We start from the raw sequence: 27,580 nt of genomic DNA on the forward strand, positions 1-27,580 counted from the left end.
TTTCTTGTAGGATGACAATGTCTGTATTTCCAATGTATTTGATGAAGTCTGGGTTCCTGATCTTTAGGCCAAATGCAGATGACCTCTGATCTTGTATATTCCAGAATGAGACAGTACAATCTTTGTGTTCCATAGTGTCTAGTGTTGTTTTCATGTGTTTTAGGCCCGGACCATCACAGCTGGTGTGAGCAGAGCATGTTGAGTATCTGATACATACCTGAGAAAGTCTGTCAATTTAGCATACTTAATGGTCTTCTGATGGTTGATGAGCTCCTCATTGTATTCAAGGTGGTTAGGCTTATGCCCCCAGAGCATTCATACCTGGCCCAGTGGGGAAACAACAAGCAGTCTGTACTTCACAGCCTTGGAAGTTGCCGTTTTCTTTTTCAATCACTTTGGTACAATTTTCACAAGCATGTCGTTCAGCACAAAATCAAAACAGATCAGAGTGGCTCATGTCTCAAAACTCTAAAAGCACATTTTCAGTTGACTGAGTCACAGAAAACAAATTCACAAAGTCACTTGTTCACTGCACCAAATCACTTTCAATTAGGATACAAATTCGATCTAATTATCTGCTTTTCAAAATGCAATATTCACTTTACTTTTGATATGATTTTCTTGTCATGTCAACAATACAAGTAACTATCACTTAATCAAACTGCTCAAAACTGATAGCTATTAAACCCTAATTACATAGTGCCTAGTTAACGTATATAGTTTGATAACTGCTGAATCTTGTAAATGTCTTATTTTACTCGTCATGAATATATAAATATGGCATCTATTTATGTTTATATTTTATATTTCAGTCAGTTAGATGATGCTCTTATCCAGAGTGACTGACAGAATCAGTTACGGTTAACTGTCTTGCTCCAGGAAACCAAATTATATAGCAGGTTGATTGGGGCGGCAGGTAGACTAGTGGTTAGAGCGTTGAGGCAGTAACCGAAAGGTTCCTTGATCGAATCCCGAGCTGACAAGGTAAAAATACGCCGTTCTTCCCCTGAACAAGGCAGTTAACCAGCTGTTCCTCGGTCGTCATTGTAAATAAGAATTTGTTAACTGATTTGCCTAGTTAAATAAATACAAAAAACTATATGGATGTGTCTGTAAATGGTACATCATCATTCTCCATCAGCCAGTGTGCTTCAATAGGACAAAGTCACTCTCTGTGCTGCCATTATGAATGACAGTGTTGTGTACAATGTACTGCTGAAATACCTGTGTTGTCTCTAACAATATATTCCATTCATCATCTGAATTTCATTGACGTGAAGGATATGCTGCTCCTCTGAGACCAGGCCCAAATCCCCATCATTCACGTGAAGAATAGACAGAAATACAGGGGGCGGAGATTATGGTGTTGTATACTGTATGTTGTACTGCTGACATATGTGTTGTTTCTAACAATATATTCCACTCATCTGAATTTCGTTGATAGACTGGAAGCAAAGAGACAGGCAATACTGTATAAGTTAACAAGTCATATATAAAACTGTTGCATGTGCTACGTCTTTAAAGTAGCCAACCGTTTTAAAATAGCCCTATTTCTGACATATGTTTAATGAAAATGTAAGACTGACATATTTTTCTACATGCTCACAAACTGCCATTGGATACAAATGATGAAAACTGTCACACCCTGATCTGTTTCACCTGTCTTTGTGCTCGTCTCCACCACCCCCCCCCCTCCAGGTGTCGCCCATCTTCCCCATTATCCCCAGTGTATTTATACCCGTGTTCTCTGTTTGTCTGTTCATCTTGTCAGGTCTTACCAGCGTGCTTTCCCATCTTCCTTTTTCTCAAGTTCTGTTTCCCGGGTCTGCCTGCCGTCCTGTACCTGATCACTAACCCCTGCCGTCCTGTACCTGATCACGAACCCCTGCCTGTCCTGTACCTGATCACGAACCCCTGCCTGTCCTGTACCTGATCACGAACCCCTGCCTGTCCTGTACCTGATCACGAACCCCTGCCTGTCCTGTACCTGATCACGAACCCCTGCCTGTCCTGTACCTGATCACGAACCCCTGCCTGTCCTGTACCTGATCACGAACCCCTGCCTGTCCTGTACCTGATCACGAACCCCTGCCTGTCCTGTACCTGATCACGGACCCCTGCCTGTCCTGTACCTGATCACGAACCCCTGCCTGTCCTGTACCTGATCACGAACCCCTGCCTGTCCTGTACCTGATCACGAACCCCTGCCTGTCCTGTACCTGATCACGAACCCCTGCCTGTCCTGTACCTGATCACGAACCCCTGCCTGTCCTGTACCTGATCACGAACCCCTGCCTGTCCTGTACCTGATCACGGACCCCTGCCTGTCCTGTACCTGATCACGAACCCCTGCCTGTCCTGTACCTGATCACGAACCCCTGCCTGTCCTGTACCTGATCACGAACCCCTGCCTGTCCTGTACCTGATCACGAACCCCTGCCTGTCCTGTACCTGATCACGAACCCCTGCCGTCCTGTACCTGATCACGAACCCCTGCCTGTCCTGTACCTGATCACGAACCCCTGCCTGTCCTGTACCTGATCACGAACCCCTGCCTGTCCTGTACCTGATCACGAACCCCTGCCTGTCCTGTACCTGATCACGAACCCCTGCCTGTCCTGTACCTGATCACGAACCCCTGCCTGTCCTGTACCTGATCACGAACCCCTGCCTGTCCTGTACCTGATCACGAACCCCTGCCTGTCCTGTACCTGATCACGATCCCCTGCCTGTCCCCTGTCTGATCCGTGTTTGTAATAAATTATCTGAGAACCGTCTGCCTCCTGTATCCTGAGTCGTGATAGAAAACTTTATGCATGTGAAGTTATAGTCAAATACTGGAAAATCATAATGACGATATTTTCTTTCTATTCAGTACTTCAAAAATAACATGCATTTTGAAATGTGTATCTTGTATTTTTGCAATTGGATTAAACGGTAGTTAAAATGCCTAGATGGTGGTAAAGTGACCCCTCCAGACTGAATACATAACATGACCCCTCCAGACTGAATACATAACATGACCCCTCCAGACTGAATACATAACATGACCCCTCCAGACTGAATACATAACATGACCCCTCCAGACTGAATACATAACATGACCCCTCCAGACTGAATACATAACATGACCCCTCCAGACTGACTAAACTACAGTTCTGACCAGTATAACATGACCCCTCCAGACTGAATACATAACATGACCCCTCCAGACTGAATACATAACATGACCCCTCCAGACTGAATAAACTACTGTTCTGACCAGTATAACATGACCCCTCCAGACTGAATAAACTACTGTTCTGACCAGTATAACATGACCCCTCCAGACTGAATACATAACATGACCCCTCCAGACTGATTACATAACATGACCCCTCCAGACTGAATACATAACATGACCCCTCCAGACTGAATAAACTACAGTTCTGACCAGTATAACATGACCCCTCCAGACTGAATACATAACATGACCCCTCCAGACTGAATAAACTACTGTTCTGACCAGTATAACATGACCCCTCCAGACTGAATACATAACATGACCCCTCCAGACTGAATAAACTACTGTTCTGACCAGTATAACATGACCCCTCCAGGCTGAATACATAACATGACCCCTCCAGGCTGAATAGATAACATGACCCCTCCAGGCTGAATAAACTACTGTTCTGACCAGCATAACATGACCCCTCCAGGCTGAATAAACTACAGTTCTGACCAGTATAACATGACCCCTCCAGGCTGAATACATAACATGACCCCTCCAGACTGAATAAACTACTGTTCTGACCAGTATAACATGACCCCTCCAGACTGAATACATAACATGACCCCTCCAGGCTGAATACATAACATGACCCCTCCAGACTGAATAAACTACTGTTCTGACCAGTATAACATGACCCCTCCAGACTGAATACATAACATGACCCCTCCAGACTGAATAAACTACTGTTCTGACCAGTATAACATGACCCCTCCAGACTGAATACATAACATGACCCCTCCAGGCTGAATACATAACATGACCCCTCCAGACTGAATAAACTACTGTTCTGACCAGTATAACATGACCCCTCCAGACTGAATACATAACATGACCCCTCCAGACTGAATAAACTACTGTTCTGACCAGTATAACATGACCCCTCCAGACTGAATACATAACATGACCCCTCCAGGCTGAATAAACTACTGTTCTGACCAGTATAACATGACCCCTCCAGACTGAATAAACTACTGTTCTGACCAGTATAACATGACCCCTCCAGACTGAATACATAACATGACCCCTCCAGACTGAATAGATAACATGACCCCTCCAGACTGATTACATAACATGACCCCTCCAGACTGAATACATAACATGACCCCTCCAGACTGAATACATAACATGACCCCTCCAGACTGAATAAACTACTGTTTTGACCAGTATAACATGACCCCTCCAGACTGAATAAACTACTGTTCTGACCAGTATAACATGACCCCTCCAGACTGAATAAACTACTGTTCTGACCAGTATAACATGACCCCTCCAGACTGAATAAACTACTGTTCTGACCAGTATAACATGACCCCTCCAGACTGAATACATAACATGACCCCTCCAGGCTGAATACATAACATGACCCCTCCAGACTGAATACATAACATGACCCCTCCAGACTGAATACATAACATGACCCCTCCAGACTGAATCAGCACAGTTCTGGAAAAGGGTTGTGAATTGGGATGCAGCCCAACGTTGGTGTTGATGAGGAGAACCCTAGCCAGTATATAAATGGGTGGATGTATTGGCTAACGTTAGCCTTGTGGTTTATGTACAGGTGACCACGGCCGTGGTGAAGGTGGACGAGTACCTGCTGGAGATGGTGGTGTATCGTCAGGGGCGATCCATCGGAACCTCCTACCCCAAACTACTCAGCAGCAACAACAGGGACCTGTAGTGGGGAGATCTACGCACCCTGATTCTGAAATCAGGCCCAAATGGAACCTTATTCCCTATGTAGTGCACTGCTTTCAACCAGGGCCCATAAGGCTAGTAGTGCACTATATAGGGAATAGGGTTCCATAGGGCTCTGGTCTAAAGTAGTGCACTATATAGGGAATAGGGTTCCATAGGGCTCTGGTCTAAAGTAGTGCACTATATAGGGAATAGGCTTCCATAGGGCTCTGGTCTAAAGTAGTGCACTATATAGGGAATAGGCTTCCATAGGGCTCTGGTCTAAAGTAGTGCACTATATAGGGAATAGGGTGCCATTTGGGGCCTAGTCAGAATCATCTGTCATGTCGTTTACTGTGTTTTTGACACCATATTGTTATAAGGTTGTATTCTCCTCCATCAAATCCTCAACCTCGTTCCCAGGTTCAATTCCTAATTACAGATCCTGGATCATTCATCATTTGCTCTAAACCAGTGGTTCTTAACCTGGGTTCGATTGAACCCCAGGGGTTCGGCGGAGGTCAAGACACACATCCGACTCATATGAGTCGTGATGACACGCCCCGCTTGGCAAGAATACAAGAACACAACGCTCGCTGAATTCAAGGTGAAGAGAGCCAGATTCGATGAAAAGGCTACTCTGCCTGTTCTCGGCTTTGTACCCATCAACAAACCGATCCTCACAGCATCGTACGAAGTTGCTTACCTGATTGCAAAGCAGGGCAAACCGCACACCATTGGTGAAACACTCAGAAAACCAGCTGTGTTGAAGATGGCGAATATCATGCTGGGAAATGAGGCTGCAGTTAAGTTATCCCAAATGACACCATCAGCGACAGAATAAGGGACATGAGCAAAGACATCTTGGCTCAAGTAGTTGCAAATCTGATTTCAAGCCCGGGAAAATTCAGCCTTCAACTCGACGAGACCACAGACGTTTCCAATCTAAGCCAGCTTGCTGTATTCGTGAGCTATGTGAAAGACGGCGTGATAAAGAAAGATGTTTTATTTTGTAAGCCTCAACAACAAAGCTGAAGAAACTTGTGGATTAATTCTTCAAAGACAACAATCTTTCGTGGGATATGGTTTCTGCAGTTTGTTCGGACGGAGCTCCAGTCATGCTGGGAAGAAAGTCTGGTTTTGGTGCGCTAGTGAAAGCCGATGCACCACACATCATTGTTACGCATTGTATTCTGCACAGGCATGCGTTGGCAACAAAAACCTTGCCTCCAAAACTGGCAGAAGTATTACAAATTGTAGTGGAATGCGTGAACTATGTGCGAACTAGAGGCACTAGCTTCCGTGATCTGTGTGAAGAAATGGGCTCTGAATTCGAGGTACTTCTGTACCATTCTACCGTTCGGTGGTTATCCCGGGGACAGGTGCTGAATCGTGTTTTTGCCCTGCGTGTGGAATTAGCCCGGTTTTTGCAAGAGCACCAACATTGTCATGCAGATTGCTTCAAAAATTCTGAGTTCATTCTCATTTTAGCGTACATGGCTGATATCTTCGCAGCTCTCAATTATCTCAATCAAAAGATGCAGGGCAGTGGAGTCAACATCATCGAAGCGGAGGAAAACCTGAAGGCTTTTCAAAAAAAGCTACCGTTATGGAAACGACGAACAGAGAACGATGACTTCGCTAACTTTCCCCAGCTGGACGACTGTGTCAGATCGAAGATGTATCTGGAATCGGAGACATTTCTGGACCCGCGGAACTGAAGCAAGCAATTGCCACGCACTAAGATGAGCTTGCAAAAGTCTCTCGACGGATACTTCCCTACAAGAGAGTCCTTTTCGAGGATGCTGGACATAAAAACAAAGAAAAGGAACAGACTCTGTTGTGAAAATGACATGAGTGGCACTTGCCAAGGTGAAGCCGCACATTTCTGAACTGGTCTCTGTAAGGCAACAGCAATAGTCACACTGATTTGCAGTAAATATTCATTATTATGTTTTTGTGTGAAAATCATGTTTTGATGAATTTGTTATTTGAACACAGTGATGTTGATGCACGGTTCATTTTTGTGCACCAGTAAAATATATACCTATGTTTTTGAATTTGAAAAAAAAAAAAAAAATCACATTTTATTTTTCCAATTAAGAAGGGTTCGGTGAATGCGCATATTCAACTTGTGGGGTTCAGTACCTCCAACAAGGTTAAGAACCACTGCTCTAAACTATTTGAGATTACAGTTGATCCAGGACCAGGATTGTGTCTCTCTGCTACCAGCTCTCCTTTCTGTCCTGAATATTCAGTTCTGGTCCTTGGTCTTTCACAAAGCAGAGGGCTGTTTTTATTTCCTGTTCAGAAAACTACTAAAGCATTTTGACAATCCATTAAAACCTAGATTTACTATGATAGGAACCTGATTGTCTAACATTATATTAACAGTGTTGTACTCTTGTTTTTAACATATTACTTGGTCATGATTATTAAGTTTAATTTCTGCTTGAAGAAAATAAAACATGTTTACAAGTATACAATCTTATTTATTTCTCCTTTATTTAACCAGGTAGACCAGTTGAGAACAAGTTCTCATTTACAACTGAGACCTGGCCAAGATAAAGCAAAGCAGTTCGACACAAACAACACAGTTACACATGGAATAAACATACAGTCAATAACACAGTAGGAAAGCTTCTCCTGTGCTTTTATTTTGAAGATTACAACAAACAATGGTTACAGTACGTCTCCTCGGCAGAAAACAATACAATCATGTCAGACTAGCGTATGTTAAACTACAATTTCCATGGAAAGATCTCAGGTTGATTTGACTCAATAGTAGGTTACATGAATGATGCATCGAACGTTATCATGATCTGGCCAAGAACAGGTCTGTATTGAGGAACGTTATCATGATCTGCCCAAGAACAGGTCTGTATTGAGGAACGTTATCATGATCTGCCCAAGAACAGGTCTGTATTGAGGAACGTTATCATGATCTGGCCAAGAACAGGTCTGTATTGAGGAACGTTATCATGATCTGCCCAAGAACAGGTCTGTATTGAGGAACGTTATCATGATCTGGCCAAGAACAGGTCTGTATTGAGGAACGTTATCATGATCTGCCCAAGAACAGGTCTGTATTGAGGAACGTTATCATGATCTGGCCAAGAACAGGTCTGTATTGAGGAACGTTATCATGATCTGCCCAAGAACAGGTCTGTATTGAGGAATGTAATAATGAAATATAAAATAATTAATATATGAAAACATCATAATACAGTTTAGATTAAAAGTATGGATTTTAATAATATACGCGTCACTACTTTCATTAATCATTATCATCAGTGGTGTAAAGTATTTAAGTAAAAAATACTTTAAAATACTACTTAAGTTGTTTTATGGGATACCTGTAGCTTACTTTACTGTTCATATTTTTGACAACTTTGAATTTTACTTCACTAAATTCCGAAAGAAAACAATGTACTTTTTACTCCATACATTTTCTCTGACACACAAAAGTACTCATTACATTTTGACAGGAAAAAGATCAAATTCAGGAAAACATCCCTGGTCATCCCTACTGCCTCTGATCTGACAGACTCACTAAACAGAGAACATCCCTGGCCATCCCTTTTAGCCTCTGATCTGGAGGACTCACTAAACACAAATCAATCGTTTGTAAATGTTGTCTGAGTGTTGGAGTGTGCCCCTGGCTATCCATACATTTTCAAAACCAGAAAATGGTGCCGTCTGCTTTGCTTAACGTAAGAAATTTGAAATGATTTACACTTTTACTTTTGATAAAGTATATATAGAATCAAATCTTTTTAGACTTTAGTACTATTTTCCTGGGTAACATTCACTTTTTGAGTAACTTTCTACTAAGGTATCTATACTTTTACTTAAATATGACAACGGGGCATTTTTTCCAATTGTCATAGACATCCACCTCCATTGCTTCGACCCCTGTGGCTTCGACCCCTGTGGCTTCGGCCCCTGTGGCTTTGACCCCTGTGGCTTCGACCCCTGTGGCTTCGACCCCTGTGGCTTTGACCCCTGTGGCTTCGACCCCTGTGGCTTTATCAAAGAGGAACTGGTGGAAGGTTTTCTGCTCTCCCTGATCTGAAAAGTTACTGTTGAACGGCAGCTTCTCCCGAAATGCCTTGACCAGGCTGGCATTAACAGACCGGGCCTTGACTCTTTCCATCACTACGTCTAATTTCATCCTCCTCTGCCTCAGGAATTCCTGTAGCACATCAACCCTTTTCCTACGCACCGCTTGAATGACGATCTCCTCAAGTATGCCCGACAGGGGAATGGCATACTCTATGACACTCTGGGTTTTCCCTCTTTTACCCTGGTAGGAGTAGCCTGCTGTATGCATAGCGATCAGCTGGCAGTACTCATCGAAGACTGGAGAGCCAGAGGCACCGTGGAAGAAACAGGTGTCATAGGTCATCTTCTCTGTGTCCCTCGGTAGACATGTTTCGATGTCCCACTTCTCCTCAAAATATCTGTTGTTTATGACATGCATGTATTCCTCATTGTCTGTTAAATGTTTTTCTACAGCTTGTGTACGATCTCCATATCGAATGATAAAGCAGGGGTCTGTCTTTTTCACGCCGCACTCAGGGTGGCCGACGATGCAGATTCCGCCCTCTGGAGACGGAAAGCTGAAGATGTCAAGCAAGCTTGAAGGCAAGGAGATGTCAGGATCTGAGCTAAGCTCCAGCAAAGCAAAGTCAAGATTCCCAGAAACAACTTTTCCATAGGCTACAACTTCACTTTGCACTGGTATCTGCTGCGTTCTCTCATCCAGGTCTTCAAAGTCAAACGTGACTGTTACCGATTGTTGCAGCTTGTTAGTTATCGGCTCATAGATTTGATGGACAACATGGGCGTTTGTAAGGATCAACTTTTCAAACAGAAGGAAGCCAGTTCCTTTTGCTGCCCCTTCAATTCTCACCTGACAAACAGAAGCACTCAGCTCCATTAGTCTCTTCACTTTCTTCACCTCTTGGAAGCTCTGTGTTTTCTTTCCAAACTCCACTCTCAAGAATTGCTGCACGTCTGAAGGCTTTTTCAAATTCTCTCTCTCTTTCAAGTGATCTACCAAACCTGCATATTGGGAACGCAGGATGCTTAGGATCTCTTTAGAGTTTGGAATCTCTTGACGTTTTTGCTTCACTACCAGAGAACTACCATCTTTTCCTGCCTCTTTTGTCTGCAACTGTGTTTTAACTGTGTCTGTTTTGGTAGAACTCTGAGGAGAGAGAGCTGCTTCCGATGTTACATCAGAGGGGACGTACAGCTCTTCAGTTGGTGTGTTGTCCTCAAGACTATCTGGCTGTGGCTGAGATACACGACCGATACGTTTTACTTTCACAACCACCATTTCACCTTTACGACTTTTCCCATCAAGACCATCGACTGGCTGGGACATCTCTGTGTCGACACTCGTCTCTGGCTCAGAAAGAACACAGCGTGTTTTAAAGATGGTTTTATCAAACCGCCCATCTCTCCTCAAGGCTTGCTTCACCCTTTCCCCTTTGTAGCCGTACACACAAACATACTTCACTTTCTTCTTGAGCTCTGAGTTTTTCATTACTTTTGTTTTAATACCTTTTCCACCTTCAGTTTCAACACAGAAAATCATCAACTTGTCAGGTTGTATTTTTGGGGGGTGACTCTGTTTGTAAAGGCTCCGGGTATCTGAAGAACTACCGTTTAGAACTCTGATGAAGCTGACTGTCACTAGCTCATTGTTATCAATTAAATGGCAGGGGAAATGTGTACTGACAGCTGCCCGTGGCTCTTTTTCTCTTTGGATGACAATTCCCATCCCCTGTCTTATCTTTGTCGCCTTCTCGAACTCCGGGCTTGTTCGCAGTGCATCCAGGACCGTTCCATGAGTATGGCATGTAACTCTGCGTTGTTGGTATCCGAAGCGGTATCGGAAGGAATGGCTTTCATCATGTGCTTCTTTCTGTGACAGAAGAGATGTAATTGTTGAGGCTCAGGGGATTAGAACCACAGTCTCCCTCTCAGGGAACCAATGACAACCATTAGGCCAAGAGGAAATTCCCCCTTGGTCCAAGAGTGACAACGATTTTAAGACGCAGGAAGAGAGTGACACCTCCTCACCTCCGCTACATCAGCTTGTAAAATAGAAGACTATATTAAAAATAACTCATAATTTACTATTATTAATGAACAGATAAATACATTGGACAAGCATGATCAACTAAAGCAAATACAGGCAGATGAATGCATGTCTAACCTTGATATGAGGATCCTGAGATTGGCTAGATGTTCCTGGCTGGTTGCACGAGGATTTAACCTGATGAGTTTGTAATGGATGAGTGACAACATATACATCAACTACAATTACAAGAAAAGGGTCATTTTTCACCCAAACAAATTGTGTGACTTGCTTCAGCTGTCTTTGTAAGTTAGTGGAATCATTTCTGAAGTTTAAATTGTTAGAGGCTAATGTTGAAAAATTGGGGCTAGTATTAGAGGTCGACCGATTAATGGAATGGCCGATTTCAAGTTTTCATAACAATCGGAAATCGGTATTTTTGGACACTGATTTGGCCCCAAATTTTTTTTGCCACCTTTATTTAATATTTATTTAACATTTTTAACCTTTATTTAACTTGGCAAGTCAGTTAAGAACACATTCTTATTTTCAATGACGTCCTAGGAACAGTGGGTTAACTGCCTGTTCAGGGGCAGAACAACAGATTTGTACCTTTCGGTTACTAGTCCAACGCTCTAACCACTAGGCTACCCTGCCGCCCCGTAGTAATGGTGGTAGTATTAGTAGTAGTAATGGTGGTGGTAGTAGTAGTAATGGTGGTAGTATTAGTAGTAATGGTGGTAGTAGTGGTAATGGTGGTAGTAGTAGTAGTAATGGTGGTAGTATTAGTAGTAATGGTGGTAGTATTAGTAGTAGTAATGGTGGTGGTAGTAGTAGTAGTAATGGTGGTAGTATTAGTAGTAGTAATGGTGGTAGTATTAGTAGTAGTAATGGTGGTAGTATTAGTAGTAGTAATGGTGGTAGTATTAGTAGTAATGGTGGTAGTAGTGGTAATGGTGGTAGTAGTAGTAGTAATGGTGGTAGTAGTAGTAGTAGTAATGGTGGTAGTATTAGTAGTAGTAATGGTGGTAGTATTAGTAGTAGTGGTAATGGTGGTAGTAGTAGTAGTAATGGTGGTAGTATTAGTAGTAATGGTGGTAGTATTAGTGGTAATGGTGGTAGTAGTAGTGGTAATGGTGGTGGTAGTAGTAATGGTGGTGGTAGTAGTAGTAGTAGTAATGGTGGTAGTAGTGGTAGTAGTAGTAATGGTGGTAGTAGTGGTGGTGGTAGTAGTAGTTGTAGTGGTAGTAGTAATAGTTGTAGTGGTAGTAGTAGTTGTAGTGGTAGTAGTATTAGTTGTAGTGGTAGTAGTAGTTGTAGTGGTAGTAGTATTAGTTGTAGTGGTAGTATTAGTTGTAGTGGTAGTATTAGTTGTAGTGGTAGTATTAGTTGTAGTGGTATCTAGCATAAACAGTGCTAAGGGAATTTAATTGTTTGTACTTTTCTTTTAACTAATTTCTGTCTTCTATTCATGTGCTGTTCTAGTAACCAATTTCTGTGTTCATGCAAGTGGCTAACTGTTCAAATCCTCACTATCAGGAGCTGCAGTTTGGCAGTACGACCAGATTTTGTTTGGAGAACAAACAAAAGATATCTCAGTTTCAAGGTCTCAGCTTAGAGAGGAGGAGCCTCGTAAGGTGTCACATGTTACGAACCAGCCTTGGTCCGTCACACGAATAGAACAAAATGGTAATGATACATTAATTATGCTAAATCATGCAAATATAAAACTTGTCTGTGTATAGCCGTGTATAAGACAACTGCTGGGTCTAATGAGGCAGAGCTCCTGATTGACATGTGTACTAGCACGCTGACAATAAACAATGGTTTATTAAAGATTGACTTTGAGTGACCCTGTGTAAGAATTTCCACCACACAGTGTACAAAAAAAAAAAATTGCTTTCCAAAGCAGAGACAGAAATAATTTGTACAATATTTAAAGTGTAACTTCTGAAGCAAGTCACACTAATAAAATAAAACAAAGATTGAAAGTAATATGACAGAGTGTGTGGGTGTCACCTTGGCATCAGCTCCTGGAGATTGGTCAGGAGTTTGTTGTTGGTTGTTTGAAGTGTTACTTGGACTAGTCATCTTCTGCAATTTAGAAAAAAAAACACCATCACATTTTGTAGGTTCTGGCAGTGACTCAAGTTGTAGAAAGCTAGTTTGGTAGAACTCCTTTCAAAATACCTTCAAAAATTGGTCCAGTTTCTGTTGTTTCTGCCCTACATCTCCCATGGTTTTATGTTCAGGCAACAGCACAGTTCAATTCTGCCAGCAGCACAAACAAAGATGCCACTTTGTATGGTAATGACGAAACCTTCAAAGTAAAAGCTTGCATTTCAACACATTGTAATAATTAGTTGAATCAATAGCCCATCATACCAGGTCATTTAATGTTTAAAAACAAAACGTCTGAATAAGATATTTAGCTACAGATGTGCCATTTCTTACGGATCTCTACAGCTTCCGTCCAAAAACAAATCCTGTAAAATGACGTCAACACACACTGGAGGGCAGTGGAGGCTGCTGATTTTTTTTATACAAATATATATTTAAAAAAAAAAGAATAACACTTAATTCTCAGAATGTTGAGAATAAAGTTGTATTATATTGAGACTAGTCTAAATTAAACTTATTTAAATAATAAAGTGTACATTTAATTTAAACTTATTTCAATAATAAAGTGTAAATTTAATTTCAAGAACATCATAACCCCTTAGAGCTTACTCCTTAACTAGTCAAGTGTCAACCCTGCACAAGTGAAGTATCGCCCCTCCTCCTAAACCCTCCCCTCGTCAAGTACCACCCTCCTCCTAAACCCTCCCCTAGTCAAGTACCACCCCTCCTCCTAAACCCTCCCCTAGTCAAGTATCACCCCTCCTCCTAAACCCTCCCCTAGTCAAGTATCACCCCTCCTCCTAAACCCTCCCCTAGTCAAGTATCACCCCTCCTCCTAAACCCTCCCCTAGTCAAGTATCACCCCTCCTCCTAAACCATCCCCTAGTCAAGTACCACCCCTCCTCCTAAACCCTCCCCTAGTCAGTTATGGAATGAGTTCCTAATATGTATTCCGTACTGATCCCAGTAGTCATGTGATTGTGGCTGAGAAAAATATCCTGCTGTCGCCTTTTCCCTCCAAAATGTTTGACTTTATTCTCTATAAATATTATTTCTACTTTATTTTCAATTTGATTAAAAAATTGTATTCTGAAAATATTTCTACTTTATTCTCGAATTATTGCGACTTTATTCTCCAATTAATTGTGACTTATTCTCTTAAGTATTTCGAGTTTTTGATAGCACCCTCCACCCCCCTCCCCCCGAATCCAGGCTGTATCACAACCGGCCGTGATTTGGAGTCCCATGGGGCGGCGCACAATTGGCCCAGCATCGTCCGGGTGAGACCGGTGGAAACCGTCATTGTAAATAAGAATTTGTTCTTAACTGACTTGCCTAGTTAAATAAAAAATATTGACTCTTACTCTCATATTAGTTTGGTGCGGTTTTCTGAACTCTGGTGCGGTGACCCCCTTAGTTCGGACTATTCGGTTCATTTGGACTGGTGTGCACACTATAATGAAGCAGAGTCGAACTCTGATTCGAACTACAGCTCAAAATTATTTGAGAAAACGACCTTTAAAAAAAAAGAAAAGTAGGTTGCAGTCCGGAACATTTTTCTTTAACATTTGATTAAACTATGGTTTACATGAATCAACATTAATACATGTCTTACCTGATTCAAAATCGTATCATATGTTTTAGGATACCAAAATCTAAATGTCCATGAAGTTGTCTGTCACCGTGAGAAGAAAACAGGATATCAGCCACCTGATCGACCTAGAAAATGGCGCGATAACTTTTTTGAGACAGCTGCGATGAAAAGGTGCTCGATCAAGGACTGTCTTCTTTGTACTAACTCTGTGTATACTTGAACGATGTATTCATGTATAAACATATAGCTTCCTGTATTGATATTTCATATTTCTGGATTTACGCATGTCACGACAGTCTTGACCTAAAAAGAAACCCGTATAACTCAAGAGATCATAACAGCGGGATACTTACGCTGATAGTTCTTCCAAAACGACAGGTCAGTCCCCGCGAATTGTGAGCAGAATAAACTAGTATCCAGCGCTGTGTTGAATACCTGGGCAGAATAACATTAAATGAAACCAGCAGACCCTCTCGGAAGGCGTCAGAAAGACGATCATTCGTGTATTTTTTCACGGGCAGTGGTTTAAATAGTCTCGCCATAGAGGAAGTATCGGGTATGCACACCACAACGGACCACGATTGGTTGATCAAATCGCCCTGTTCAAGACCCACCACTGAGCGACTTTTTGCACATTTTCCGCAGACCAAAAAATACAATAATGTGTATCAAATATTGTTTAGATATATATATTCTTTTTAATCACAAAATCTTCAACTCTCTCTTTTGGTGTTCCTTGAGCTCAAATTAAATGATGTCGGTTGTTCCTAACAGCTGGAACTCAGCCAGGTAAAAGAGCTCAAATGACCTGACGAGCAACCAACTCACCACAAGCCTGCCAGCTCATGTCGTTTATCCTCAGGCTTCCCCAGATCTCTTTCTGGGTTGGTTTGTAATCACTCTGGTTAGGGCTGTTTAAAGTGGAACTGGCTCCATTTTTAGCAACATGAAATCTGATTCAAATCTGCTAATATACACCCAGGAAGAATGACATTGAACAAAATTATTCTGACAAGTGAGCACTTCGATGTGGTAATTTTTCATGGAGGTGGTGGTGTGCTGTTGCTGGTGTTACAGTCTAACTTTCAAACCAGGGACCCTCTGCACACATAGACAACAGCCATCCTCGAAACATCGTTACCCATCGCTCCCAAAAGCCGCGGCCCTTGAAGAGCAAAGGGGGAACAACTACTTCAAGGTCTCAGAGCGAGTGACGTCACGCCTTGAAACGCTATTAGCGCGCACCACTGCTAACTAGCTAGCCATTTCACATCGGTGACACTGGTGACACTGTCCGTGATTTATTTAGAATTCAAGGCACACTTAACCTGCATGGCTACCACAGCATTCTGCAGCGATACACCATCCCATGTGGTTTGCGCTTAGTGGGATGATAATTTGTTTTTCCACAGGACAATGACCCAAAACACACCACCAGGCTGTGTAAGGACTATTTGACCAAGAAGGAGAGTGATGGAGTGCTGCATCAGATGACCTGGCCTCTGCAATCAAAAAGCAGTCCTCATGAGGCTGGTTGAGAGAATGCCAAGTGTCATCAAGGGTGGCTAAATATAAAATATATTTATTTGTTTAACACTTCTTTGGTTACTACATGATTACATTTCACTATTATTCTACAATGTAGGAAATAGTCAAAATCAAGAAAAACCCTGGAATGAGGTTTGTCCAACCTTGTGACTGGTGCTGTATACTTTTCATAAACAGCAAAAAAAGAAACAGCCATTTTTCAGGACTCTTTCAAAAGATAAATGGATTTTTACCAATTAACTTCACAGATCTTGTAAATTGTAAAGTGTTTAAACACCGTTTCCTCATGCTTGTTCAATGAATCATAAACAATTAATGAACATGCACAGTGGGGCAAAAAAGTATTGTCAGCCACCAATTGTGCAAGTTCTCCCACTTAAAAAGATGAGAGAGGCCTGTAATTTTCATCATAGGTACATTTCATCTCTCACAGACAAAATGAGAGAAAAAAAATCCAGAAAATCACATTGTAGGATTTTTTATGAATTTATTTGCTAATTATGGTGGAAAATAAGTATTTGGTCACCTACAAACAAGCAAGATTTCTGGCTCTCACAGACCTGTAACTTCTTCTTTAAGAGGCTCCTCTGTCCTCCACTCGTTACCTGTATTAATGGCACCTGTTTGAACTTGTTATCAGTATAAAAGACACCTGTCCACAACCTCAAACAGTCACACTCCACTACGGCCAAGACCAAAGAGCTGTCAAAGGACACCAGAAACAAAAATGTAGACCTGCACCAGGCTGGGAAGACTGAATCTGCAATACGTAAGCAGCTTGGTTTGAAGAAATCAACTGTGGGAGCAATTATTAGGAAATGGAAGACATACAAGACCACTGATAATCTCCCTCGATCTGGGGCTCCACACAAGATCTCACCCCGTGGGGTCAAAATGATCACAAGAACGGTGAGCAAAAATCCCAGAACCACACGGGGGGACCTAGTGAATGACCTGCAAAGAGCTGGGACCAAAGTAACAAAGCCTACCATCAGTAACACACTACGCCGCCAAGGACTCAAATCCTGCAGTGCCAGACGTGTCACCCTGTTTAACCTCTTACACTTATGGTGGCGCTATTTCATTTTTGGAAGAAAAACGTTCCCGTTTTAAACAAGATATTTTGTCACAAAAAGATGCTCGACTATGCATATAATTGCTACTGTTCGAAAGAAAACACTCTGACGTGTCCAGAAATACAAATATCTTCTCTGTGCGTGCCCTTTAACGTGAGCTTCAGGCAAAACCAAGATGACTTGGCATCCAGGAAATGACAAGGATTTTTGAGGCTCTGTCTTTCATGATCTCCTTATATGGCTGTGAACGCAAGAGGAATGAGTCTGCCCTTTCTGTCGTTTCCCCAAGGTGTCTGCAGCATTGTGACGTATTTGTAGGCAGATCGTTGGAAGATTGACCATAAGAGACCACATTTACCACGTGTCCTCCCGGTGTCCTGCGCCGAAATTGGTGCGCAAAAGTCACCTGCCAGTATTTTTCCATGGGGCACAGAGAGAGAAGCAAGCTTCCACGAACTGCATGTCAATGAAGAGATATGTGAAAAAACACCTTGAGGATTGATTCCAAACAACGTTTGCCATGTTTCGGTCGATATTATGTAGTTAATCCGGAAAAAGTTTCACGTTGTAGGTGACTGCATTTTCGGTTCGTTTCGGTAGCCAGGCGCAATGTAGAAAACGGAACGATTTCTCCTACACACAGACGCTTTCAGGAAACACTGCGCATTTGGTATGTGGCTGGGAGTCTCCTCATTGAAAACATCAGAAGCTCTTCAAAGGTAAATGATTTTATTTATTTGGTTATCTGGCTTTTGTGAAAATGTTGCGTGCTACATGCTACACAAAATGCTATGCTAGCTTTGCATACTCTTACACAAATTAATCAATTTCTATGGTTCAAAAGCATATTTTGAAAATCTGAGATGACAGTGTTGTTAAGAAAAGGCTAAGCTTGAGAGCAAACGCATTATTTTAATTTTATTTGCGATTTTCAGAAATCGTTAACGTTGCGTTATGCTAATGAGCCTGAGGCTTAGTCACAATCCCGCATCCGGGATGGGGAGTTTCAAGAGGTTAAGCCAGTACATGTCCAGGCCCGTCTGAAGTTTGCTAGAGAAGATTTGGATGATCCAGAAGAAGATTGGGAGAATGGTTTCATCTGAACATATGACAAAATATAACTTTTTGGTAAAAACTCAACTCGTCGTGTTTGGAGGACAAAGAATGCCGAGTTGCATCCAAAGAACACCATACCTACTGTGAAGCATGGGGGTGGAAACATCATGCTTTGGGGCTGTTTTTCTGCAAAGGGACCAGGACGACTGATCCGTGTAAAGGAAAGCATGAATGGGGCCATGTATCGTGAGATTTTGAGTGAAAACCTCCTTCCATCACCAAGGGCATTGAAGATGAAATGTGGCTGGGTCTTTCAGCATGACAATGATCCCAAACACACCGCCCGGGCAACGAAGGAGTGGCTTCGTAAGAAGCATTTCAAGGTCCTGGAGTGGCCAAGCCAGTCTCCAGATCTCAAACCCATAAATCTTTGGAGGGAATTGAAAGTCCATGTTGCCCAGCAACAGTTCCAAAACATCACTGCTCTAGAGGAGATCTGCATGGAGGAATGGGCCAAAATACCAGCAACAGTGTGTGAAAACCTTGTGAAGACTTATAGAAAACGTTCGACCTCTGTAATTGCCAACAAAGGGTATATAACAAAGTATTGAGAAACTTTTGTTATTGACCAAATACTTGGGGCGGCAGGGTAGCCTAGTGGTTAGAGCGTTGGACTAGTGACAGGAAGGTTGCAAGTTCAAACCCCCTAGCTGACAAGGTGCAAATCTGTCCTTCTGCCCCCTGAACAGGCAGTTAACCCAATGTTCCTAGGCAGTCATTGAAAATAAGTATTTGCTCTTAACTGACTTGCCAAGTTAAATAAAGGTAAAATAAATAAAAATATTTTCCACCATAATTTGCAAACAAATTCATCCTGGATTCTTTTTCCTGATTTTGTCTGTCGAAGTGAACCTATGATGAACATTACAGGCCTCTCATCTTTTTAAGTGGGAGAACTTGCACAATTGGTGGCTGACTAAATACTTTTTTGCCCCACTGTACCTGTGGAACGGTCATTAAGACAGCGCTACAGGGAAACAGGACGGACAGCTGATTGTCCTCGCAGTGGTAGACCACGTGTAACAACACCTGCGCAGGATCGTTACATCCGAACATCCCACCTGCGGGACAGGTACAGGATGGCAACAACAACTGTCCGAGTTACACCAGGAACGCACAATCCCTCCATCAGTGCTCAGACTGTCCACAATAGGCTGAGAAATGCTGGACTGAGGGCTTGAAGGCCTGTTGTAAGGCAGGTCTTCACCAGACATCAACATCGCCTATGAACACAAACCCCTCGCCACTGGACCAGACAGGACTGGGGAAAAAAGTGCAGTTCAGGGGTGATGGTCGGATTTGCGCTCATTGTCGAAGGAATGAGCGTTATACTGAGGCCTGTACTCTGAAGCGGAGGGTCCGTTATGGTCTGGGGTCGGTGTGTCACAGCATCATCCGACCGAACTTGTCATTGCAGGCAATTTCTACGCTGTGCGTTACAGGGAAGACATTCTCCTCCCTCATGTGGTACCCTTCCTGCAGGCTCATCCCGATGCAGCCCACTGTGTTCTTTGGGACCTTCAATGCTGCAGACATTTTTTGGTACCCTTCCCCCAGATCTGTGCCTCGACACAGTCCAATATCCCAGAGCTCCACGGACAATTCCTTCAACCTCATTGCTTGGTTTTCTGTCTGACATGCACTATCAACTGTGGGACCTTATATAGACAGGTGTGTGCCTTTCCAAATCATGTCCAATCAATTGAATTTACCACAGGTGGACTCCAATCAAGTTGTAGAAACATCTCAAGGATGATCAATGGAAACAGGATGCACCTGAGCTCAATTTCGAGTCTCATAGCAACGGGTCTGAATACTTGTGTAAAGAAGGAGTCTGTTTTAAAAATTTAAAAAATTCTAAAAGACCTGTTTTCACTTTGTTATTATGGGGTATTGTGATGTCATTATGGGGTATTGTGATGTCATTATGGGGTATTGTGTGTAGATGGATGAGGGAAATGTTTAATTTAATCCATTCTCGAATAAGGCTGTAACATAAAAGAAAATGTGGAAAAAGTCTGGATACTTTCCGAATGCACTGAACCTCGATTTACAGAGAACATCTAGGACATTGGGGACATCGCTACTATCATCATATTGTCAACTGATATACAGAAAACATCTAGGACATTGGGGACATCGCTACTATCATCATATTGTCAACTGATATACAGAGAACATCCAGGACATTGGGGACATCGCTACTATCATCATATTGTCAACTGATATACAGAAAACATCTAGGACATTGGGGACATCGCTACTATCATCATATAGTCAACTGATATACAGAGAACATCCAGGACATTGGGTACATCGCTACTATCATCATATTGTCAACTGATATACAGAGAACATCTAGGACATTGGGGACATCGCTACGATCATCATATTGTCAACTGATATACAGAGAACATCCAGGACATTGGGGACATCGCTACTATCATCATATTGTCAACTGATATACAGAGAACATTAGGGACATCGCTACTATCATCATATTGTCAACTGATATACAGAGAACATCCAGGACATTGGGGACATCGCTACTATCATCATATTGTCAACTGATATACAGAGAACATCTAGGACATTGGGGACATCGCTACTATCATCATATTGTCAACTGATATACAGAGAACATTAGGACATTGGGGACATCGCTACTATCATCATATTGTCAACTGATATACAGAAAACATCTAGGACATTGGGTACATCGCTACTATCATCATATTGTCAACTGATATACAGAGAACATTAGGACATTGGGGACATCGCTACTATCATCATATTGTCAACTGATATACAGAGAACATCCAGGACATTGGGGACATCGCTACTATCATCATATTGTCAACTGATATACAGAGAACATTGGGGACATCGCTACTATCATCATATTGTCAACTGATATACAGAGAACATCCAGGACATTGGGGACATCGCTACTATCATCATATTGTCAACTGATATACAGAGAACATCCAGGACATTGGGGACATCGCTACTATCATCATATTGTCAACCGATTACTTATAATCAGTGCAGTCACATCTCCCCAAATCTCCTTTTTAATTGAATGTTTCTCATCAAAATGCAATCTCCGCTCCAATATGTCTCCCCCTCCGCTCCAATATGTCTCCCCCTCCGCTCCAATATGTCCCCCTCCGCTCCAATATGTCTCCCCCTCCGCTCCAATATGTCTCCCCCTCCGCTCCAATATGTCCCCCCTCCGCTCCAATATGTCCCCCTCCACTCCAATATGTCTCCCCCCCTCCGCTCCAATATGTCCCCCCTCCGCTCCAATATGTCTCCCCCTCCGCTCCAATATGTCCCCCCTCCGCTCCAATATGTCTCCCCCTCCGCTCCAATATGTCCAATATGTCTCCCCCTCCGCTCCAATATGTCCCCCCCCTCCGCTCCAATATGTCTCCCCCTCCGCTCCAATATGTCCCCCTCCCTCCGCTCCAATATGTCCCCCCTCCGCTCCAATATGTCCCCCCCCTCCGCTCCAATATGTCCCCCCTCCGCTCCAATATGTCTCCCCCTCCGCTCCGTCCCCCCCTCCGCTCCAATACGTCCCCCCTCCGCTCCAATACGTCCCCCCCCCTCCGCTCCAATACGTCCCCCCTCCGCTCCAATACGTCCCCCCCTCCGCTCCAATATGTCTCCCCCCCTCCGCTCCAATATGTCTCCCCCCTCCGCTCCAATATGTCTCCCCCCTCCGCTCCAATACGTCCCCCCTCCGCTCCAATATGTCCCCCCTCCGCTCCAATATGTCTCCCCCCTCCGCTCCAATACGTCCCCCTCCGCTCCAATACGTCCCCCCTCCGCTCCAATATGTCTCCCCCCTCCGCTCCAATATGTCTCCCCCCTCCGCTCCAATATGTCCCCCCCTCCGCTCCAATATGTTCCCCCCTCCGCTCCAATATGTCCCCCCTCCGCTCCAATATGTCCCCCCCTCCGCTCCAATATGTCCCCCCCCTCCGCTCCAATATGTCCCCCCCCTCCGCTCCAATATGTCCCCCCCCTCCGCTCGCTCCAATATGTCCCCCCCCTCCGCTCCAATATGTCCCCCCCCCCCTCCGCTCGCTCCAATATGTCCCCCCCTCCGCTCCAATATGTCCCCCCCTCCGCTCGCTCCAATATGTCCCCCCCTCCGCTCCAATATGTCCCCCCTCCGCTCCAATATGTCCCCCCCTCCGCTCCAATATGTCTCCCCCCTCCGCTCCAATATGTCTCCCCCCTCCGCTCCAATATGTCTCCCCCCCTCCGCTCCAATATGTCCCCCCCTCCGCTCCAATATGTCTCCCCCCTCCGCTCCAATATGTCCCCCCTCCGCTCCAATATGTCCCCCCTCCGCTCCAATATGTCTCCCCCCCTCCGCTCCAATATGTCCCCCCCTCCGCTCCAATATGTCTCCCCCCTCCGCTCCAATATGTCTCCCCCCCCTCCGCTCCAATATGTCCCCCCTCCGCTCCAATATGTCCCCCCTCCGCTCCAATATGTCCCCCCTCCGCTCCAATATGTCCCCCCTCCGCTCCAATATGTCCCCCCTCCGCTCCAATATGTCTCCCCCCCTCCGCTCCAATATGTCCCCCCTCCGCTCCAATATGTCCCCCCCCCTCCGCTCCAATATGTCTCCCCCTCCGCTCCAATATGTCCCCCCTCCGCGCTCCAATATGTCTCCCCCTCCGCTCCAATATGTCCCCCCCCTCCGCTCCAATATGTCCCCCCCCTCCGCTCCAATATGTCCCCCCTCCGCTCCAATATGTCCCCCCCCTCCGCTCCAATATGTCCCCCCCTCCGCTCCAATGTCCCCCCTCCGCTCCAATGTCCCCCCTCCGCTCCAATGTCCCCCCTCCGCTCCAATATGTCCCCCCCCTCCGCTCCAATATGTCCCCCCCTCCGCTCCAATATGTCCCCCCTCCGCTCCAATATGTCCCCCTCCACTCCAATATGTCCCCCCTCCACTCCAATATGTCCCCCTCCACTCCAATATGTTCCACCCCCTCCACTCCAATATGTTCCACCCCCTCCAATGTTTCCCCTCCCCTCCGCTCCAATGTTTCCCCCCTCCGCTCCAATATGTCCCCCCCCCCTCCAATATGTCTCCCCCTCCCCCTCCAATATGTTTCCCCCCCCCTCCCCCTCCAATATGTTTCCCCCCTCCCCTCCAATATGTTTCCCCCCTCCCCCTCCAATATGTTTCCCCTCCCCCTCCGCTCCAATATGTTACTTTTGGTATATTGGCCCATTTATTCTCAAGAGACTTCAGTGTACAGCTTATAGGTTCTAGTGTGACATCCCTGAATGTGTATTTGGGGGGAAAAAAGGAAAGATGCTTTTAACTTTTATATACATTTTTATTATACTACAGTTTGATAGACTGGTTTAGACATTTGTAGTGAACAGTAAGATGTACAGGGTTTTTGGCTTTTCATACAGATGTATTTTTTTGGGATTGATGATATCAAAATGTTAAAATTAAGAAGAAAACAGGATTTTCTGAAAATCCAGCCATGTTCAAGGCTGATTCAATGGATGTTTTTGTGTTGGACTCAATTTACAAGACGGCAGAATATTGTCTGCAGAGAAGTTGGTTTGCTCTCGTCACCATTGCGAGCTTGTTTAGTTGGTTTCTGTATACATGCAGTACGAGTTCTGGTAGAAGTCTGTTTAATTCAATAACAAAATGCTACCATCAAGAAAACAAAACAATTACACCTTCGGGTAATGCACACCTGAAGTAATGCCAGGGAGGGAGGGGAGTCAAAGGGTGTATTCAGTAGTGTACACCGTAAGCAAACGGAAAATGATTTGTCATAACAAGAGAGTTTCTATTGGACCATTTTAGGTAGGTCCCAATACATCCATGGAAAATCTTGGGACCAAAAAAATCTTTAAAAGGTTTCCTATTGAAGTTACACACTGCAGTGTGAGGATAAGGAAGCCACTGACACACACAATGACAATGATCGTCCCCTCTCCAGAAAACTGGGTGCTGTTCATTAGGGCATGTTACAGAAAATATTTTGCAAAAGACGAAAAAAAAAAAAAGAGAAAAAAAAAGTGTTTCTTATTGGACAACTCCAACGCCGTATTAAATTAGCGCAAAACGTTTTGCAGTGGAAAATGAAAACAAGTGTTCCTCATTGGACAGGTAGTTCCTGTCACAGTCCATTTTCTTCCGTTTGGTGCCTAATGAACACGACCCAGGAGGAATGAAACCCTCCAACAATAACCATTTTAATGTAATTTGTCCATAGCAGTTTGTTTATTCATTGTCCTCATTATACTACGTCCTCAATACTGTCTGCCAACCACATTTATTTTATCGTCACAATAAAATGACTATCTTTAATACATATGGTATACAAACGTATACCTTAAATGATGTTTGTCAATGCATCTCCTGCAGATATTCATGCGTGATTGTCTGAGTTGACAGATGAGACTTGTCTATCTATCGTAGCACTGCTCGTTCATATCGTAGGCATATTGTTTCATACCAACAAAACCACAATGGTCATGTCTCAAGAACTTAATAATATATTGATCTTTGTTTACACACAACTTCAGATTTACCGTCACTATTTTTTTTACAAAATGTCAGCATGTCTAGTGGGGGGGGGGGGGGGGGGGGTTGTTCTGCCAAATTTTAAATCAACAAAAGATATTGACAGATCAAAAATAAGACCTTACAGTTTCTCATCCTCAAGAACAGAACTTCATTATTCTTACAAATCTGTTTAGGTCCTTATTCACACAGTAGAGGGCAGTCCTGGGCTGGGCTGCATCCCAAATCTATGGACCCCTGTCCCTTATATAGCTCACGACTTTTCACCAAAAGGCCTATGGGGTCAAGTTGTGCCCTAAATAGGGCGTAGGATGCTGTGCTGCATCTCTGCTACAGGAGGATCTAGTGAGACAACTACAATTGTGCTGCCTAGAAAACATTCCAACAACACAACTAGAGCAAACAAACTGTAGTCGGTCCGCGTCAGGAAATAAAGAATCTGGTGATCATTGGATAAAGCTAAAACGAGGCCAGACTGAAGACCCGAGGAGAATACTTCCTTTTCTTGCATCCTTCCTTCAATCCTTCCTTAAACCCTTCCTTCCTCTGTGAAGAGTTGTGCCTGCAGGCACTGACACTGAGCACCGGGGTGCAAAATGAAACCACATCAACAGGAGGATGCTTCCTTTCTCTCCAACTTATCGGAGTTTCTTTAATCTTCCGAGCTCACCGGACCGCGTGAAGTCCCTGTCAGCGGAGATAGAAGCGCCGTTTCATCAGGCAGAGCTCTGGACACCTCTCCATCAGGTCCTCAGAGCACCCCATGCTACAACAAGGCCTTCAGAGAATACATTTCCCAGAGTGCAGTGCTTCTGCTTTGTCCTCTAGCTACCACAGTGGAACTGGAATGCTACTCAGACTTCATGTGATCTGGTCCAAGGACAGAGAAGAGATGGTGCATAGGTGGAGTGGAGGGACGCTAGCTAGCTGGTAGCTAATCAGCAGAGCTAACTGTCCATCTGGTGAAGGGATAGCAACATTAGCTAGCTGGTAGCCAACCAGCAGAGCTCTCTGTCCGTCTGGTGAAGGGACAGTAACATTAGCTAGCTGGTATCTGACCAGCAGAGCTCTCTGTCCATCTGGTGAAGGGACAGTAACATTAGCTAGCTGGTATCTGACCAGCAGAGCTCGCTGTCCATCTGGTGAAGGGATAGCAACATTAGCTAGCTGCCCTGCTCAGTTTTCAGCCCCTCTGAAGGGATGGGAGGCGAGGCAGAATGGGAGGGGGAAGAGAGGTGGTGGCAGAGAGAAAGGGAGAACCAGGAGACGGGGGGGGAGGGGGTCCGTTGCATCCGTCTCCTAGGAGATAATCTCCAGGATGTAGAAAACCAGCTCCATGATGACAGGGCCCTCACTGAGTTGACATGCCCCGCTGTGGATGACAGGGATCAGGGTACTGTCCAGGTCGCTCAGGTAACGGGGGAGGAGAGGCTGGCCATTACTGCCCGCCAGGTAACCCACCTAGCAACAGGACAGAGACAGGTAGTTATGATTGATCCATCTATTGATCTATTGTCATGGAAATTCTACACAATGTTGTGGAAATTACCACTTGAAGTCAATCTTAACTGAATTTTTTTTTTTAAATTGTCAGCGCGCACCGTAGTGAACATCTGTCAGAAGCTCAAACGGGACGGTCCCGTTAGTTCCATTATATACTGACAAGTCATATTTGCATGATTTATCTTATTCATCAACTCATAATTAATTAAAGTGTGTTTCATTCATCTGACAGACCAATGCCACACAAGGCTTCTTCTCTCCAAGCGGGAGACCTTGAAACTGAGATATCTTTCATTCTCAAAACAAGGTTTGGGCGTCCTGCCAAATTGCAGATACTGATAAGTGAGGATTCATTCGTTCAATCACTTGCATGAACACAGACATGGGTTATTAGAACAGCACATGAATAGAACACAGACATGGGTTATTAGAACAGCACATGAATAGAACACAGACATGGGTTATTAGAACAGCACATGAATAGAACACAGACATGGGTTATTAGAACAGCACATGAATAGAACACAGACATCGGTTATTAGAACAGCACATGACTAGAACACAGACATGGGTTATTAGAACAGCACATGAATAGAACACAGACATGGGTTATTAGAACAGCACATGAATAGAACACAGACATGGGTTATTAGAACAGCACATGAATAGAACACAGACATGGGTTATTAGAACAGCACATGAATAGAACACAGACATGGGTTATTAGAACAGCACATGAATAGAACACAGACATGGGTTATTAGAACAGCACATGAATAGAACACAGACATGGGTTATTAGAACACAGGCATGTATTGAAAAAGCACAAGAAATTTCCAATCAATCTATCCTGGGCGCGCGTGCGTGCGTGCACGTGCACACACGCACACACACATTACTGTAGAACACAGCTACATTACTCTGTCACCTAGTCCGAAACCAAGTCATCACAAACAGCTTGTTGTTTCTTACCTTGGTTTAGAAGACAATTAACAGATGC

General features: G+C 43.9%; 2 protein-coding genes across 8 annotated transcripts in view; both read right to left on the bottom strand.

Annotated features, from left to right (window-relative positions):
* Positions 1–7,583: 7,583 nt before the first annotated feature.
* LOC135508777 (serine protease FAM111A-like) lies at positions 7,584–15,286 on the bottom strand. Of its 4 annotated transcripts, none has more exons than XM_064929016.1 (6): positions 15,108–15,286; positions 14,776–14,835; positions 13,230–13,359; positions 13,059–13,133; positions 11,178–11,237; positions 7,584–10,883 (listed from the first exon to the last, which is right to left on the bottom strand). In XM_064929016.1, exons 3-6 carry the CDS (start codon positions 13,275–13,277, stop codon positions 8,796–8,798), a joined length of 2,271 nt encoding a protein of 756 aa, XP_064785088.1. In that variant the 5' UTR covers positions 13,278–13,359; positions 14,776–14,835; positions 15,108–15,286; the 3' UTR covers positions 7,584–8,795. The 4 variants fall into 4 exon arrangements, with proteins under 4 accessions (XP_064785088.1, XP_064785073.1, XP_064785079.1 ...); XM_064929001.1 differs by having other exon boundaries at positions 14,776–14,879; XM_064929007.1 differs by having other exon boundaries at positions 13,230–13,373; positions 14,776–14,879.
* An 8,638-nt stretch (positions 15,287–23,924) lies between these two features.
* The window catches only part of LOC135508808 (zinc finger FYVE domain-containing protein 9-like), a 97,629-nt gene continuing 93,973 nt past the window's right edge, over positions 23,925–27,580 (bottom strand). For all 4 annotated transcript variants that reach the window (XM_064929029.1, XM_064929034.1, XM_064929039.1 and 1 more), the window contains exon 19: positions 23,925–26,538. In XM_064929029.1, coding sequence (XP_064785101.1) covers positions 26,377–26,538 — 162 coding nt within the window. In that variant the 3' untranslated portion in view covers positions 23,925–26,376. The remainder of the gene's footprint in view (positions 26,539–27,580) is intronic.

Source organism: Oncorhynchus masou, chromosome 3 (genome assembly GCF_036934945.1).
Source record: "Oncorhynchus masou masou isolate Uvic2021 chromosome 3, UVic_Omas_1.1, whole genome shotgun sequence".
Classification (NCBI taxonomy): Eukaryota; Metazoa; Chordata; class Actinopteri; order Salmoniformes; family Salmonidae; genus Oncorhynchus; species Oncorhynchus masou.